General features: G+C 40.5%; 1 protein-coding gene across 1 annotated transcript; it reads left to right on the forward strand.

The window, feature by feature from the left end:
* The first annotated feature begins 1,822 nt into the window (after positions 1 to 1,822).
* LOC139732556 (uncharacterized) lies at positions 1,823 to 7,522 on the forward strand. Its single transcript, XM_071643410.1, has one exon. It carries the CDS (start codon positions 1,823 to 1,825, stop codon positions 7,520 to 7,522), a length of 5,700 nt encoding a protein of 1,899 aa, XP_071499511.1.
* Positions 7,523 to 18,844: the final 11,322 nt, after the last annotated feature.

Here is an 18,844-nt window from a genome sequence, read left to right on the forward strand (position 1 = left end):
ATTCTACTACCTCATTTAACATAATGATGCACAAGTAGATGAACTGGCTGAAATCTAAGAACATTCACAATCACAAAATGAATTCTTACTTGAACTGTCAAATCTTCAATTGAAGTAATTATCAATATTTTCTTACTTATTTATCTTGGTTTGTAATGTTAAATTCTAAATTCAATATCAAATGTGTATACATACATATACATAAATACAAATAACAACATAACTTTTCAGAAGTTTTATGGGTGTGTACAGATATACATGCCCTACTACACAGCAACTGCAGTGTACATTACACTCACATCAACAATATATTTTTACAAATTCAATTTTATTAACTGTTTCTAACTTTATACTTTAACAAATCATGATTTTACTTAAAGAAAGCAAAACTAACCTCTTTGCCTGCTTTTTGCAATGTATTTTGGATCCAATTCTTCAGTATTCCAGCAGAAAGAGGATCCATGTTGCTCACTACAACCTGCCTGTAGTCCAGTCCATATTGGCTTCTACAGGGTGTGCATGTGTGTGTGTAGCAGCTGTACATTTAGCTGTGCATACACATGCATGGTGCTATGTCAGGTGCATTGTCTAAGAATGGGCTACTACATAAAGTATGTCACTCTGTACAAGGGTCAAATTGGCAACAGACTGGGTGGGAACAATTTCAGGTGTACTTTCACCATATTTCATTTAAGCAAAATAAAACATATATATATTTTGATCACAATTTTCATTTGAAACAGTTGCCAATTTGCAACCAATTTACTGATCTAATTAATTCTAAATGTTGCCAATTTTAATATCCTCAAACAATTTTGCATAAAATGATTCATATGAGCCAATCCAACTTTAAGCTATGATACTTTCATCACATGGCTCCTTTAAATTAAGAATTAATTTACCCTTAACACATTCATTCAAAAATGAAATCAAACTGCAGATACTCCTGATTATCTTTAACATGACACAATTTCATAGGAGTGTCAAATTGAGCAATCTTGTGACATATCATTGAATGCATGTAATACTAGTACTTGTAGATAAACACATGCGAACATTCAATGCACTCGTATTAAACTGACTGAATTCAACTCGAATTCACTATAATAGAAAAACCATTTCTGCCACTTAGGAAATTGAGTAGTTTCATGACTCATATTTCTTAACTGATGAAACTGCAAGTACACACGTTCATAAGTATGCATATTTCCCATTGTTTTAAATGAGGTAGTAGAATTGAGATGCCTATGTCATTGGTCTGCATTTTCATTTGTCAATTCACATGTAATTTTGATTGCAAAAACGTTATAGTGAAGTGAATAGATTAAGTTTATAAAGGTATTCATTAGATTTTTCATCTGAGAAACTCTGTTTATATAATTATGAATTTGATAATTGGTTTGCTGTACATGTACTTATGATTCTTTACTATGCATTATTACTCAACAGTTTTCACGGAATTATGCACCGAACTATGCAAGAAATCATGAATGGAACTAAGAATGGAGTTACACATATGGAAATAATTATGGAATCAAGTGAAACGAAAATGCGAAACTTCGAATAAAGCATAATTCCCGTAGAAACCTTTGTTGGTGTTTTTGTACTGTCGACCACTACAGCCACAGTGAAAACTCTCTGCGAAAACTCTTGGTTGAAAACTATGAACGACAACACCTTCAGTAAAAAACTTTCGCAGCTCGTGCTATGAAATTGCCCTATGATTGAAAAATGAGATCACTACCAGTACGATGAAGGTTGCTTCTGATTAGGAAACTGTTTCATTTACGTGTGACTCTTCCACCATTAAGAGAACTTCATCATGTCGGAAGGAGATGGTAGCAGACGGGATAGAAGACCCACAGAGAAGGGTTTACAACACCAAACAGACGTCACCATGAAGACATGGAAAGATGCCGTTCGACTTTGGAGGAGAAGGGCAAATAAACATAGACAACTTATGGTTGAAGATGACGTCAAAGTCGAGGTGATCAAAGAATCCCGCAACCTAGTGCAAGAGGCTATGGATAAGGCCATTTCCGCGCAAGAACAGCTCACAGCTTTAGCTCCTTCAGCAAATACAGATGATGATATTGAAGAGAAGCTGGAAGAGATGGAAGAGGAGCACACATCTTTAATGAGAGAGACCTTGAAGATCATCCTACAGTTGAAAGGAGGAACTCTGTCTTCAAAATCAGGTTCCCGTTCATCGAAAAGAAGAGTTCAGGACTGGATCAACAGTCAAGAATCGATCTCTTCGAAAGCTAGTTCAGTTGACAAAGAAGTCAGTCCTCCCCCGGTCGAATCAGTGATTAAGATGGAGGACCATACCTCTCCTGTGGAACGTGCCCCCAAGAAAGATGATGTTAAATCTTCATCACAAGAAAAGCAGCCAGCAGACCAGCACAGTACTCACGATGTTCTCGCTAACAGTTTGAAGGAACTGCTCTGCTTTAACAGACTGCCTCTTCCCGAGCCTGGAATATTCTCGGGTAACCCGCTGGACTATACGTTGTGGAGGAGAAGCTATGATGCCTTGATTGAGCATCGAGGAATTCCCCCTGGAGAGAGGTTTTACTTCCTGTTAAAGTATCTCACTGGAGAGCCGAGATCTTTGGTGCAAGGTTACTCAATGATCGGAGATGCTGCTGGATACAATGAGGCTAAGAGGGCACTGGAACAGAGATACGGAGATCATTTTGTGGTATCCAATGCCTATCGTGACAAGCTTGACTCCTGGCCGAAGATAGGAGCGAGAGATGCAACCGGACTGAGGAGACTTGGAGACTTTTTGAAGCAGTGTGACACAGCTTCTAAGTATGTTCCTCATCTAAGTCATCTCGATGATGAAAGAGAAAACCGGAAGCTTTTGATGAAACTCCCAGATTGGCTGGTCGTGAAATGGAGCAGGAAAGTCGTTGAATGGAGGCAACAGTGGGGAACATTCCCACCCTTCACTGTATTCACTAGCTTCATCGATGAAGAGGCTGTTATCGCGTGTGACCCTGTTACTTCTCTTCAGTCGCTGCAGACACCAAAGGATAGGAGGAAGTCAGCTGTTTCTGGCTTTCAGCAGACAGGAACCCAGCATCGGAATCAGAGAGATGGATCTGCAGCGAAAGGGCCACCTTCATGCATCTTCTGCAAGGGTCAGCACCACCTCGCCGAATGTTCTTCTTTCAGTGCAGAGACGATGCAGAAGAAAAGACAGGTCGTCAGGGAGAATGGACTCTGTTTCGGCTGCCTTAAGAGGGGACACCTATCAAAGGAATGCAGGAAGAGACAGACCTGCTCTTCTTGTAAAGGAAAACATCCTACTGTTCTGCATGATGAAGAGTGGAAGCAACGGCAACAGGATGCCAAGAAAGAAAGGGATGTCAAGGAAATGCTGGAATCAAAATCTTGTGCATCGAATTTGGACTCCAGTCATTCAACAAAGTCCTCAATGATAGTTCCTGTGTGGCTTTCACATGAATCATGCCATGAGGACAGATTAGTATACGCTATGCTGGATACTCAATCAGATACATCTTTCATTCTCACTGAAACGAAGGAGGCAATGAGAATTAAAGGAGTTGAGGTGAACCTGTTACTTTCTACGATGACCAAGGCGAATGAGAGAATAGCAAGTGAAAAGGTGACTGGTCTTAAAGTGAAAGCTTTCAACAACTCCGAGAAGATAATCAACCTCCCTCCTACTTACACGAGAGATATTATGCCAGCAGATAGACATCATATCCCCACTCCTGATATGGCGAGATCCTACCAACATTTGTCCAGGATTGCAAACATGATAGCTCCTCTTCAAGATGTTGAAATTGGGCTCCTGATAGGCTACGACTGTGCTAAAGCTCTTGCTCCACGTGCTGTCATCCACTCTCCCGATGATAGAGGTCCATACGCAGTCCAGACAGACCTTGGCTGGACCATTGTTGGCACAGTGAACGAAGAGTATGCTGACAGTCACAACGATCCAATTGGTGTGAGCCATCGTACAGCAGTGCGAGTTGTGCCTGAAGAGGTTCAGCTACAAGGATGTCGATCAGAAGTGATCTTCGTGTGTCCAACGACAATGAAGGAAGAAATAGCTCCCCTTCATGTCATCCAACTTCTAGAGGCTGACTTCAAACCAGATAGGAAACAAAAACCCTATTCACAGAATGACGTGAAGTTCATTAGGATGATGGAGAAGGAGATCCACATCACACAGAGTGGGCATTATGAAATGCCACTGCCCTTCAAAGAGGAAAAGACGCCTTTACTGCCTAACAATAGATCAGTGGCCTTCAAACGTCTGAACCACCTGAAGAGGAAGTTTGAAAATGATGCCATCTACTACGAGCAGTACGTCCTGCAAATGAATAACCTCATTCAGAAGGGATATGCTGAAAGGGTGACGGAACCAGGCGAATCAGGCAAACGATGGTACATTCCTCATCATGGGGTGCAGGAGCCGAAAAAACTTAGAGTGGTTTTCGACTGCAGCTCACAATTCAAGGGAGAGTGCTTGAATTCCCACCTTCTGACGGGTCCTGATCTGACCAATGCTCTAGCCGGAGTTCTTTGTAGGTTCAGGAAGGAGAATGTCGCCTTCATGTGTGACATAAAAGAAATGTTCCACCAGTTTCATGTCAAAGAGGAGCACCGTGACTACTTACGCTTCCTCTGGTGGCCAAATGGAGACTACCATCAAGAGCCCGTTGACTATCACATGAATGTGCATCTGTTTGGGGCTGCCTCTTCCCCTGGATGTTCGAACTATGGCCTGAAACAGATAGCTACAGACAAGGCAGATGAGATAGGTCATGATGCGGCCAGGTTCATCCATCGGGACTTCTATGTTGATGATGGGTTGAAAGCAGTAGCTACAGAGGAAGAGGCCATTGAACTGATTTCAAAAACCAAGAAAATGTGTGAACATGGAGGACTACATGTTCACAAAGTCGTCTCTAACTCTAGGAAGGTACTAGAATCAGTTCCAGAAGATGACAGAGCTAAAGAAGTTAAAGAATTGAACCTTCTACATGACCATCTTCCTATCGAGAAAGCACTCGGGGTTCAATGGTGTGTTGAGTCAGACAAGTTCCGCTTCAGGATGACCTTCCAAGACAAGCCACTGACCAGGAGAGGTGCTCTGTCGACCGTTATGTCAGTGTTTGACCCCCTTGGGCTGTTAGCTCCCCTCCTGTTGCCTGGGAAGCTAATACTGCAAGAGCTGTGCAGGAGTTCCGCTGCATGGGATGATCCACTACCAGACATACTGCAATCCAAGTGGGACAAGTGGAAAGCTGACATTCTCCAACTTGACAGGCTGTCCATCGACAGGTGTTATAAACCCAAAGGCTTTGGAGAAATCAAGAATGCAGAGTTACACCATTTCTGTGATGCCAGCAACTTGGGTTATGGCCACTGTACGTACCTGAGACTGACAAACGAGAATGGAGAGGTGCACTGTACACTGGTGATAGGCAAAGCCAGAGTTGCCCCAATCAAGACTGTCACCGTACCAAGGTTGGAACTCACTGCAGCAACCCTATCCGTGAGAATGAGCTCATTTCTTCGTACTGAACTAGATCTCAACATTGACAGAGAGATCTTTTGGACTGACAGTCGAGTAGTCCTAGGCTACATCAAGAACGAGACAAGACGATTTCATGTGTTCGTCGCGAACAGAGTGTGCCAGATCAGAAACGAAACTTCATCTTCCCAATGGAGGCATATCGGCACAAAAACAAATCCAGCCGACAGTGCTTCAAGGGGACTGACGATCGATCAAATTGAAGCATCAAAGTGGTTCACTGGTCCAGACTTCCTTTGGGAAAAGGAAATCCCAGATGAGACGAAAGAGGAAGCTGTCCTTCTTCCTAAAGATCCTGAAGTGAAGTGTGAGACCCATGCCTCTTTGCAGAAAGTAAACGGTCTGGAGCTTGAAAGATTTGATCATCTATCCAGCTGGTATCGAGCAAAAAGAGCTGTGGCGAACTGTCTTCGTCTCAGATCGCACCTACGGAAACGTTGCCAAGCACGACGGGACGAAAGAGATGGAAAATGTGATTCCAAGCAGGTGGTAATGGAACCGCTGTGTACCGAACTACTGCTTCAAGCGGAAAAAGAAATCATAAAGCTGATTCAAAGACAGACCCTTGGTGAAATGAAAGCAGTAGAGGGTAATGAACGTCACAGCAAAAGAGAAAAAAGACGTCATTGCAAGGCCGCTAACCGTCTGCATCATCTTGACCCCTTCATAGATGATGATGGCATCCTACGAGTGGGAGGACGTCTGAGAAGGTCGGACATCTCATTCGAAAGCAAGCATCCTGCCATCTTACCTCAGACACATCTCACCAAGTTAATCGTATCCCAGTGTCATGCCGATGTTGCTCACGGAGGAAGGGGTATGACAATCAACCATCTCAGAACGAAGGGAATTTGGATCTTGGGTTGCAGCAACTTCGTCGCAAAGTTCATCTTCCAATGTGTGACATGTCGTAGACTCAGACAACCACCGCAACTACAGAAAATGGCGGACTTGCCCAAAGACCGTCTTACCCCTGCCCCACCATTCACGTATGCTGGAGTTGATTGCTTTGGGCCATGGTTGATCAAGGAAGGCAGAAAGGAACTAAAGCGCTACGGACTGATCTTCACGTGTATGGCCTCCAGAGCCGTGCACATCGAAGTTCTGAATGCTCTCACCACAGATGCCTTCATCAACGCTCTGAGGCGGTTTATCTCTGTGAGAGGCCCTGTAAAGCAACTGAGGTGTGACAGGGGAACCAACTTTGTAGGTGCCGAGGCAGAATTCAAGCGGTGTGCTGAATCCAGTGAGGGTCAAGTAAAGGACTTTCTCCTCAAGGAAGGATGCGACTTCATTGCCTTCAAATTCAATGTACCTGCTTCTAGCCACATGGGCGGAGTGTGGGAACGGCAAATACGTTCCATACGTCAAGTCCTAGATGTCCTGCTCCATCAGGCGGGTCAGCAACTAGACGACGAGTCCCTGAGGACCTTGATGTGTGAGGCAGCAGCCATCGTGAACAGTCGCCCGTTAACCACTGAATTTCTGAATGAACCTACTCATCCAACTCCACTGACTCCTAATCATCTGTTGACTCAAAAGACGAAGATCATCCTTCCACCTCCGGGAAGCTTCTGTCGTGAGGACGTCTATGCGCGGAAACGCTGGCGAAGAGTCCAGCACTTAGCTAATGAATTCTGGAGTCGCTGGAGGAAAGAGTTCCTCAATCTGCTGCAGGCGCGGCAGAAATGGACCAAGCCACATCGCAACATGGAAGTAGGAGACGTAGTGATTATCAAGGACGATAACGCTCCGAGAAATTCATGGCCTCTTGGAAGAATTGTTGAGGTATATGAATCGAAGGATGACTTGGTTCGTAAGGTGAAACTTGCAGTAGGGGACACGAAATTAGACAATAAGGGAAAACGAAAGGGTCCAGTGACTTACCTTGCTCGCCCCATTCACAAGCTGGTTCTCCTCGTTTCTAATGTAGACCAGGAATAATTCCCAGCCAAAGAGCCAACAGGACTGAAATTTAAGACTATTTGAAATAGACTGAGCCTCAAATGGACAAATTTCAGACATTTGTGATGATTTGAACTCCAATTCACCATCAGGAACCTAATTTGGTGAAAAATCTAATTTACAGACTGAACTCAAGAATACCAATAAGTATTCAATACATTCCATTGTTGTGGTGAAGTCAAAAGACAATGGATGCTCATGGGAAGAATATAAAGTGTGTGAACTTCTCATCTAAATGCTTCCTTTTTGTGTTTCAGGGTCTGAATTCAAGACTATACCATTTTTGTGTACTACAATGAGACTGAATATAAAATATATCAATTGGTCAAGAATATCCCATGTGTTCTACATGTACTTTGTTCATGTTATAAAGGTTACTACGAAATTGCATTTATGTTGTACTCTCAAAAGGGTATGAAATTGAGACGACAATTAGTAAGGTATGAAGGTAAACATTGCACGATTTAATTTTGAGCAGAATAACACGTAAATTTGAGAGTAATAAGGAAAGGGTTGATGAGATGTAAATTCCCCCTCTTTGTGTGTATTGAGTATGCGTGCAATTTAAGCCAAAGGTACATTTTCATTTAAAACACATATGGAAATAATTATGGAATCAAGTGAAACGAAAATGCGAAACTTCGAATAAAGCATAATTCCCGTAGAAACCTTTGTTGGTGTTTTTGTACTGTCGACCACTACAGCCACAGGTGTCACAACCTAACAATGTAAAACGTCATTTATGCCGTCAAATATATTAATACTGCAGACATGCTGAAGCCTAAATTATTCCCTCTCACAAAATATGCGTCTGATATATTCTTACGTCTGTCCGTGCTGACATGAATGATTAGTGTTTGCCTCAATTTAAAACCAACCCACATCATCTTGCGCTAGAGGAGAGGAATTCTTATCCTGTCCAAAAAATCACCCCCTTTTTTGCTCACCTGAAAGTGATAAGACCTTATAGGGATCGGTGCCCCCCTCAAAGAATCTTTAAAGGTCCCCTCTCCTGAACTGCAGCTTTAAGTTTGTTCGTGGCAGATGTGGACCTGCCCCTCATGCCGTTTGGGGACCACGTTTGAACCCAATTTTCACATTGGTCACCTTCTTTTTGAAAATGCATGGTCAAATGTTCACCAAACTAGTTATATGTCTTTTCACTAGGATGATAAACTATTTGTACAATGTAATGGGCACTCGGTCCCACTTCGGAGGGGGGGGGGGGGGAGGGCATGGGGCAGACAACCCCCAAGTAAGAGAATCTTTACAAAGATTCTTTTGCAAACCTGAAATATTCAAACTCAGGAAACTCTTCCGTCGAGAGGTTTTCATTGCTACTGATTGTCAATCCTGAATCAGTTGCAATGAAAACCTGAAATAATCAGTGAGCGTATACTTTTAAGTTTGTTCATGGCAGGGCTAGGGGTAGTTTTTACATTTTTCCCCGCTTTTTAAAAAATTTTCTGCAAACTTGGCAGATACTAGTAACAGTGAGATAGAATAAAAAAAATGGGCATTATGCCCTCCTGGATGTTCTCAAAAGATCCCCATGCTAGCAACGTTCTTCTTGGGTAATAGTCTGTGGAAGGTTTACATGCGATGCTCGAGTGCGAAAGCTTAGGTCTCTTTAATAAAATTCAAAATACTGAGAACGTTGCCAACAAAAACAAAGTACATTGTACACTTTCCTGTTACACAGTCAATAGAAATTACCATTACGTTTGTATGTTGCTTTTAAGTCGATGATTAACACTTTGGAGTAGCTGAACCCTGCCTTGCTACCTTTGATGTATAGCTCTGATTTGAATCAGGGGTTAATTCTCAGATGTCGTTGTCCAGGGATCCTAACCACAGCATACGATACTTTTAGTTCACACTGTTCCTACTAACGTTGTCCTCCAGTAAATTTTATTGGAATGTAGCCCGATTTCCTTGAAATTTGCATATATTGAGAGGCTTGCATAGTAATTAAAGCTGCTACCTGGAAAATATTGCCAACCTCATTAACAGAATGAAAAATTTTGAAACTTCATCGCATAATTATACTTCTTATAATGAAATTACAACATTTACGTTAAAACAGCAGTACTTCAACCGAAGAAAAGTATGAATGTCGAAGTCTTCTTGACTGCTTATTCTATTCCTCGCTACTTCGTTTGTCAAAGTGGCCTACAGTTCACTAGCCCCTGGGGTCTCTTTGTAAACAATGAGTATATTGCCGTTCAAGATTACCAACGTGCCAGGCTTGGGCATCACGCATCTCGGGAGATTTCGATACAGCAAAGAAGTGGGGAATTTGATCAGATTTGGTTTTCGCGTTGTTCCGTCCGAGGAAATTACCCCAACCTTTGTGACTTTCGGCTCCTTTTCATCGTGATAAACAACGTAAATCCTGTTGTCTGCACCAACGTGGCAGTTGCTTATCCGACCCCAGTCCTCCAAGGATATAATCTTCTTGATTTTTCCTGACAACAAACAGACCCAGGAGAGCTCGGCATGTCCCGATTTGATGACAATTTCCTCATTTCCTATTGATTCAAAACTCAGTATTGTCCTCGACTCAACATCGTTGATAGTACGGCATATTGACCCCGTTGTTGGGTCGATCACATAGAACATACCATGAACGCTGTCAGCGGCTACGAGCAAACCCCTGCTATCGACGGTTAGATAGGCGAAACGAAAGCCATCATTGAGTAAGTCTTGACAGAGTTTAACTTTTTTGTTGTCCATGCTGAAGATACGGATCTTTCCATGTTTGCAATCATTGTATGCAAATCGGTCATTGCCTAGAAATGCCACGTTAAAAATACCTCTGTTTTTGTCGGCCGCCATCAATGGATCGATCGTGCCATTTTCCACATCAACTTTGTAGAGGGCCTGACCAGCCCCGTCGCGAATTGCGGTCGTTTGCTGATTAACACGACACACAAGGAAGGGTTCTTTAATGTCAGCAGGCACTTCGATAGTTTTCTCTATCTCGAACGATCGTTTGATTCCAGCCAGGTAGCCCACATTACGCTCTCCGTCTTCTCTCGTATAAATTACCTTTTTAGCGATAGATGTCAACAATGCTGGAAGATCTTTGTCAGTGGAAGGAATTTTTGCAACGGTTGACATGTCTAGGTCCTGTAGTCTATCATGGAAAACTTTGTTGTCACAGTCATCCAACAGGGACTTTGCCGCTGACTCTTCGGCATCGATTGTTCTCAGTGACACGTGGGTTGTGTCTCTTGCTTGTGCTATCTTTAGTTGAAGGCGACCTTTCATGTCCTGTAGCTCTGCTGACACAGCGTTGTTTTTCTTCACTAAGTCGGATTTTACATCATTGATGCGTTCATTTATGTTTGTTATCAATGAATCTCTCTTCTGTTTAATTCTATCGATTTCTTCTTTGGCTCGTGCGCGAGTCCTTTCAATCTCTGATTTCCTCTTCTCCTCGGCATCCATCAATTTTGTTGTAAATGTTGCTGACAATTTACTCTCAAGTTTATCGAAATGCTCATCAACAGCTTTCGAACATTTTGTCAGCGTTTTCAGAAAGCTTAATTTGTCAGATCTTATCGTGGATGTTTTCGTCAAATTTCGCTTAATGATCTGCCTCTTCTGGGAGAAAAACTTCAAAATATCAGTCAGTTCATGTCGGTTGTGCGTTGTCGCGGCACAGGTGTAGCACATAATAACCTGGCAGTCTTTGCAATGCAATTTTACCTCCTCCTTGTCATGCTCTGGACAAGGCCATTTTACTTTTCCTGTCAACACGTCCCCGACAATGGCGTGGGAAATACGCTCGGCACAGGTCTTGCAAAGATGTCGCTTCTCGACTACTTTGTAGCCGAGAGTGGCGCCTTCTTCGCTGTCTCCACATTCTTCACACTTCAGTCCCAGATTGTTAGATAGGTCCGCCATGTTTTTCAAATGATCCAAGAATGACACACCAAGTTTTATATATCCACAGTGTAACTCAACTCAGCTACGTGATTTTTGGTTTGTCTTTTTTTTTTCAAAGAACTAATTTTAACAGAGCGAGGTAGTAGGCCTATAGATGCGTAGAAGTGTCATTGGTGAGGCGATCAACGTGATGGCAGGCCTTCGTCCTGGTTCGTCTTATGTTAAAAAAAGAGGAAGTTATGGATATGCCTCTATCATCTCGGAGAAACGAATAATCGTCAGTGACGGCGTCTCGACAAAATGAATAGATATGCTTTAGAATAGAGCTGTAAAGTGTTCAGAGCCCTTCCTCAGAGCCTGTCTTACCAAGCGTTCCTCAACAAAACACAAAATTCCCTCGTAGTCATGATAATTGGAACTACAATGTATATCATGCAGATATCATGCAGGGTCCAAAGTCCATGACACCGCCAGGGATCATTCTGGGACGTTCGTCTCATGAATTCATTGATGACAGCCAACCATGACCAAATTTCTATAGACTAAATTTAACATGCTTCTCGAATTTAATTTTTTCCTTAGTATTCGACATGTTTGATGTGACGAAATTTCCACCAATGCAGATGTACTTCACTGTGAGGCCTTGCTTCTGCAATTGTTGTACGAAGGTCGAGCACTTTTTGCACTCCGCTCCAGAGATTTGCGTTAGGGGTTGCTGCTCAGACGTCGCAGAAGAAATATTATTAACGTTTCAGCTAACCCGAGATCGAATCTTTACTCTCTAAAACATCCAATGATAGAATACTGCTATTTAAGAAGTGATTTGTATTTTCTTGGATTTATTATTAGGTGATCCGAGTATCCTCTCGGATCACCTTCTGTATCTGTACGGATTCTTTCTTCTTCTTCTTCGTCTTTCTCCTCAAAAGTTGTGCACAGGTTAGCTCAGAAAGTGCTATGCCTATCAAGTTCAAACTTATATCATGTATGTATCGTGTCCCAAAGACGGCAATCGAACTAAAATCGAAGTGATCAGTCGACCGTGACGTCACTATGACGTCATTATATGAAAACGCATTCTCAATCATATCTCAGTAATGGAATGGAGTTTTCCAATGACATTTACGTCACATATAGTTCAAGTCAAACGCATTGTACTCATATTCTCAAAATTCATCTATACCTTAAAACGCGCGCGTACGCGCGCGTTGAAATATTTGTATGCTCAAATCGAGCTCAAAGCTTTTTTGCACACGTTTCAGACCATTAGGACCATTTTTTGAAAAATTGAAAAAATCGGACGGACGCGTACGCGCGCGCACATATACGCACGCAGAGCTCATATACAATAGAAATTTCCCGTTTTTTCACTTATATCTGATTTCTTAAATGTCAGGGAATATTTCTATAAAGTTTCAAGTCAATCTGACTCAATATGACGTCATACGGGCCAGTCAAAGTTGAAATTCCGCGCGCGCGTCAATGGCGATATACAGTGCAACTATGCCAAAAAATCGCCAATTTTAAATCCGATTTTACTCGTCAGGATGGACGGTGACCCCCCCCCCCCCCCCCCCATTTTCTTTACAAATTCTGAAAGCTGATGAGTTGTACATGTTATTTCATGGGTTGGCGATGCTGAAAAAATGATTGAAAGATATCAAATTTCTTAATAAAGTAAAAAAAGTAAATTTTCAAAATGACGTCATCAAATTTCAAGTTCACTCAAGCGTATCTCACTTATTCTTTTGTCGATTTTCGTCCAAATTTCAATATGTTGTAGCTTATTAAATGTTCTTTCAGTCATATTGTAACAACATTTTGATTGGATGACGGCATCACCTCGTAAAAGGGATTAAAAGTAACATTGTCAAATTTGACCAGTTTACGTGTTGTCTCTATGGGAGTGCAGTTTTTCTGGAAATGAAAACTGACATGACTATCTTTATCGAGCACTAGCTCACTTATGCTTTAGTGAATTTCTCCCATATTTTAGTATGTTGTAGCTGAGACTTTGGGCTATCGTAAGTGTGCCCTTTGTTTTTTCATACGGAGTCGGCATTACGTCCAAAAACTTGGTTGAAATCAAACTTATCTTCGATGTATTGAGATATTTCTTTCTTTCTGCAACTTTCTTTGCAATAACTCAAGGAAAACAGCCCCTATCATCCCCATATTTTGCACATGTTTAGTTCATGTCACGTACATTATTTCATAAAATAACAACTACTTCATCAGACGCCATCTTGGGTATGTAAATTAGGGTCAAATGTCATAAATGTTTCATCCTGTATCTTTGTAAATACATGTCTTATCTTTCCCATATTTTGCACACGCAAAGACCATGTTACAAGAATCATTTCACAAAATAACCACTTTTTGCTCAGAAGCCATCTTGTCTGTGCAAAGTGGGGTCAAAGGTCATATGTAATTTTTTTCTCTATCTTCGTTATGACGTGTTATCTCTATGGGAGGAAATTTTTCTAGATGTGACAATTGACATGATTGTCTTTATCGAACACTAGCTCACTTATGCTTCGGTGACTTTCTCCTAGATTTTAAAATGTTGTAGCTGAGACTTTCGGCTATCGTTGTGTACCCTCATTCTTTTCATACGACGTCGACATCACGTCAAGAAACTTGGTTGAAATTAAAGCTTATCTTCGATGTACAGAGATATTTCTTTCTCTCTGCAACTTTCTTTGCAATAACTCAAGAAAAACAGCCCCTATCACCTTCATATTTTGCACATGTGTAGTTCATGTCACGTACATTCTTTCATAAAATAACAACTACTTGATCGGACACTATCTTGGGTATGTAAATTAGGGTCAAAGGTCATAAATGTTTCATCCTGTATCTTGGTGAATACATGTCCTATCTTTCCCATATTTTGCACACGCAAAGATCATGTTACAAGAATCATTTGCTCAGATGCCATCTTCGGTGTCCAAAGTGGGGTCAAAGGTCAAATATACTTCATTCTGTATATTCGTTAGTGTATACGGAATTCGGTACCAAAGATGGTAGGTCTGACTCCCTTTTCTAAATGAGAATCCAAACATAACACGACCAATGTCCCTAATCTCAGGTGAAAACTGTATGGTCATGCCTTTTGGGATCAGGACTCAAATCATTGATTTCCAAAAAGATCGGATCACCTAATTTGTCAGTCTTGACAAATTCCGAGTCTAGTCTATTCATGAATTTGTTGATAAGATCTGGACGAAAAAAAGCGCTATATAAGAGCGTACAACGTCGTAATAGTAGCAAATAATCCTCTAGTTCACTGCTGGATCATGTTAAAAAATCATTTTGTCTCTGGTGATTTAGTCAAACTGTCGAATTAGCAGTTGACGGTCCTAGGTTGGAGCTGGACATTGCTACCGTAACCACAGCGATACAGCTGGCTTGCCGTCAGTAGTATTGAGCTAGTCAAAAGGTTATCCAAAAGCCTCTAGCCAAATTCGGAAATACAACCAAAATACTGAGAGGGGTTAAAGACAGTATAAATAACTGTCGTTCTATTTCAATTATTTCAACAATGATGAAGGTGCTGGAGAAAGCTGTTCACACTCTGTTGCATGATTATCTGGCTGACCTCGACCTGTTAACACCACAGCAATCAGGTTTTAGGAAAGGGTATACTCGACTAATACAGTTTTAACTTACGTCAGCGATTATGTATTCAGGAATATGGACAGCGGGAAAATGACAGGTGTGGTATTCTTGGACATACGGAAGGCTTTCGACTCCGCGGATCATGGCCTGTTATTACATAAACTACGTGCTGTGATATGCTATGTGATAACGCACTATCATGGATTAAATTATGTTTGATAGGTCGGAAACACAGTACAACGATCCAAGGGAAAAGATCTGATGTACTTGCTCTCAAATCAGGAGTACCGCAGGGTTCTATTTTAGGACCCCTGCTCTTCAATCTTTTTGTATGACCTATCCTCTGTTGTCAGACACAGTAAAATCATTCTGTATGCAGATGACACTGATATTATGTATAGTGCTTCGAGTCCAAAAGAATTAGAGAATGTAATGAATGATGATCTACTCAAATTGTTTAACACTCAACGCTGAAAAAACAAAATTTTTGTTAGTCGGCACCCCACAGAGAGTAAACAGTATCAGGGAAGAAATTAATATTCAAGTTGAAAATGTGTTGATAGAACATGTGAAGAAGGTAAAATGTCTTCGTGTTTGGTTGGATCAACACTTGACCTGGAACGAACATATTGCCCATGCAGGTATCTGCCAAAATTGCTTCCAGGCTATACACATAGCGTTGCTCCGTAGAGTAAGAAAGTACTTGACTGTACAGAGCGCTCTGATATTACCTTATTGTGACTACTGCTCAAGTGTGTGGACAAACTCAAGCCAGGGAGTAAAGTATATTCTCATCAAGCAACACAAACAAATGGCAAGAATAGTCTTGCAGACAAACACTCTCACCTCAACGAATGAAATGTTCACACGTCTAAAATGGATAGATATGGAGAAGAGATGGCAATTTCAGAAAGGCAAACTTATTTAGGACATTTTGAATTATTCTGCCCCTGTATATCTGCAGAGTATGTTTACATCTGCCATGAGTGTACATCCATACAGTACAAGAAATATTCAAAGTAGAGGTTTAATTGTGCCGAAAGTAAAATCTGAAAGTGGCAGAAAGGCATTTTCTTTTGATGGTGCAATACTTTGGAACAGTTTTCCTAGTGAAGTGAGAAATGCTCAAACGAAGCAAATATTTTGTACTCAGTTTCTAAAAAGTCGGTAATATTAAGATGCTGTAATGGTGATTATATGTGTTTGGTATTAATTGGTATATATTTTTTTCATAAGCTATGTTGTTTTGGTAATAGTATAAGCTTTTGAAGATCATGCAAAGAATTTTTTTCCCGAGCTCCCTTATTTTTTGAGCGTTTGACTTGAAGTTACACACATGTGATTACTATGGTATGTGGGAGTGCAGACCCACTTTTTGTAGTTGTCGAATGTTATGAGTTGTCGTGGTGACAGGTTTTGTTTTTACTTTTCCTTTCTTTCTTTTTTTGAAGGTCATTCAAATTGCCAGTGGATGTGAAAGGCTTTCCGGTTAATCGTTGAACAGTATGTTGCCACAGTAACAGCATATTGTGAATGAAAAATTATATAAAAAATATTGTGGAATTAGTTACTCACCGTTTTGAGTAATTGGTTTAGAATTTGGCACATGTGATCATTATACGACTTAGATGCATAATTTTTTATTGTTGAAAGTATGTTGCCATGGTAACAATGTAACTTGAATGAAAATTATAAAATGATATTGTGAATTCAGTAATTTTTTCAATTTTCGAGTAATTAATTGGAAATTTGGGATATGTGATGTCTATGATATCATAGTTGTGTAGACTTTATTTTTTCTTATGTCCAACATTGTGTTGCCATGGCAGCATCATTTTCTATTGACAATCATAGGAATTGCTGATTTATTCATTTTACTCAGGTTTTGAGCATTTGACTTTAGATACGATATATGTGATTGTCAGTGGGCAGTATATATATCTATTTAATGTTGAGTATTATATCGTTATAGTGAAAATGTTGTTATTAGTAAGAACATATAAGATGGTTGCTGGTTGAGTTGATTTTTTTTTTTCCGTTTAGGGCGGGGGTTTTAATCACGTTCAGTGAACGTTTGAGTTTTTGATGAAATTTATGGTTAATTTTTTGGTTGTAATAGGTACTAAGGCCCACCATGGTATAATCGTTTGTTTGATTAGTATGTGCATTGTCAGTATATAGTTATTGTGTGATTGTTTGTATGGGTCTCAGTGGAAGAACTGTTCTTGTCCACGCACAGTATGTTGTATTTATGTTTTGTCATCTATTATGTTTGTATGTTCAGGGCCCCCGGGAAGAACAGTACCTGCCTACTGATGGGGCCACCCTGTTGAAAGAAGACTGAATAAATGAATAAATAAATAAATGAATAAATAAATAAATAAAAACCAAGCCAAATCAAACTAACGTAGACTTAAACAATGAACGAGTTTCGCTTTATAAGATAAACAAGACTCGATTCCTTTTTTTTTCTTATGACTGAATATACTTAAACTATGATAGTCCTCTATTCCCCCTGATTATGTAAAATTCAGTTAGAATGTGATCAGTACCACGATATAGAATTCAGTTCCTGTTAAACAGATATGGAAACGCACATTTTGCTAGGTATGTCGCGTGAGCCTATAGGTCTATAAGGCTTACGCACAATGACGAACACTAAAGGCGGCATCTGGTTAATTTCAGGTATAGCGTTTATTACCATACTAGTACGTCACGATAGAGATCGGAATCTACCCGTCCATGGGAAATGCTGGACCTTAAAGTCTCTGCGGTATCTTGCTCTTTATGTGTCTGTTTGTAACTTATTTTATTAGTCTACCATCTCCTTATTTTATATGTCTTTTCATAGAGCATGGGATAAAGCATATGACATTAGATATAGCTACTACAATAGCGTCACTCCCTCAGTCCTTTCAGCTGGAAATGAGCTGTTGTACACCTGGCCATGTATGTGTACAGAAAAAAAAATAGTTCAATTAAAATGCAAGTATCACAGTCACCCAACAATTCATGACATGATTCTTTGCAAAGTAATAAAGTTTGAACTCACATAATGTGTACATCATGAGCTGACAGTGCTTGTCATTTCGAAAGGGCATGGTCTCTGCTTTTCACAACAGACTGCTGTTGTTAGGCGTAAATCTGTCTGGCCAGTTAGATGTACAGGCCTCGGATGGTTTGTTGGCATCTCTCTCACTTTCTCCGAATATTATAAGGTATATGTGTATGTGTATGTCTATGTCTATGTGTATGTGTATACATGTGAAAGCGTATACACTGTACTTCATGTAACCATCCGATTTGATTGAATGAAAACTGTATACTTTCAATGATTAGCTTGTACGGTACATGTATCGTTGTATTGTGTTATAAAGTCATATATAATTAATGTATTGTAGTAATGTAACGTAAGTGAGGGGACTGCAATCTACAAGTTCGCTTTTTAGCAGCCCCTCAATTTCCATTTCCATGAAGTTCTTTTAAGAACCAATATGTATTATTATGTTCCAATATATGTAATCATGTCAAAGTGTATTACCTGTGTTTGATTGGAAATGAAAAAAAAAAACATGCATGTGAACATGCATGTGTGAAATGAAATGAAATGAAATATAAATGTATTTACATGCATTCAACAAAACAAATGACAGATCTGCGTCTGCCAACCCAGTTTGTCTTGCCGAAGTGACAACCAACTGCCGACAAGTGATTTCAGAGGTCGTATCGAGTAGTCAGCGACCACTCTTCGCTGATGTGTGACCAGGGACTCAGCGCCTGGGATTG

Source organism: Diadema antillarum, unplaced genomic scaffold, assembly GCF_040938485.1.
Source record: "Diadema antillarum isolate AM-2024a unplaced genomic scaffold, OU_Dant_1.0 seq00000432_RagTag, whole genome shotgun sequence".
NCBI classification, from domain to species: domain Eukaryota; kingdom Metazoa; phylum Echinodermata; class Echinoidea; order Diadematoida; family Diadematidae; genus Diadema; species Diadema antillarum.

Excerpts from the sequence above, each read along its gene's own strand:
- LOC139732556 (XM_071643410.1), top strand. The coding sequence starts at position 1,823 with ATGTCGGAAGGAGATGGTAGCAGACGGGATAGAAGACCCACAGAGAAG.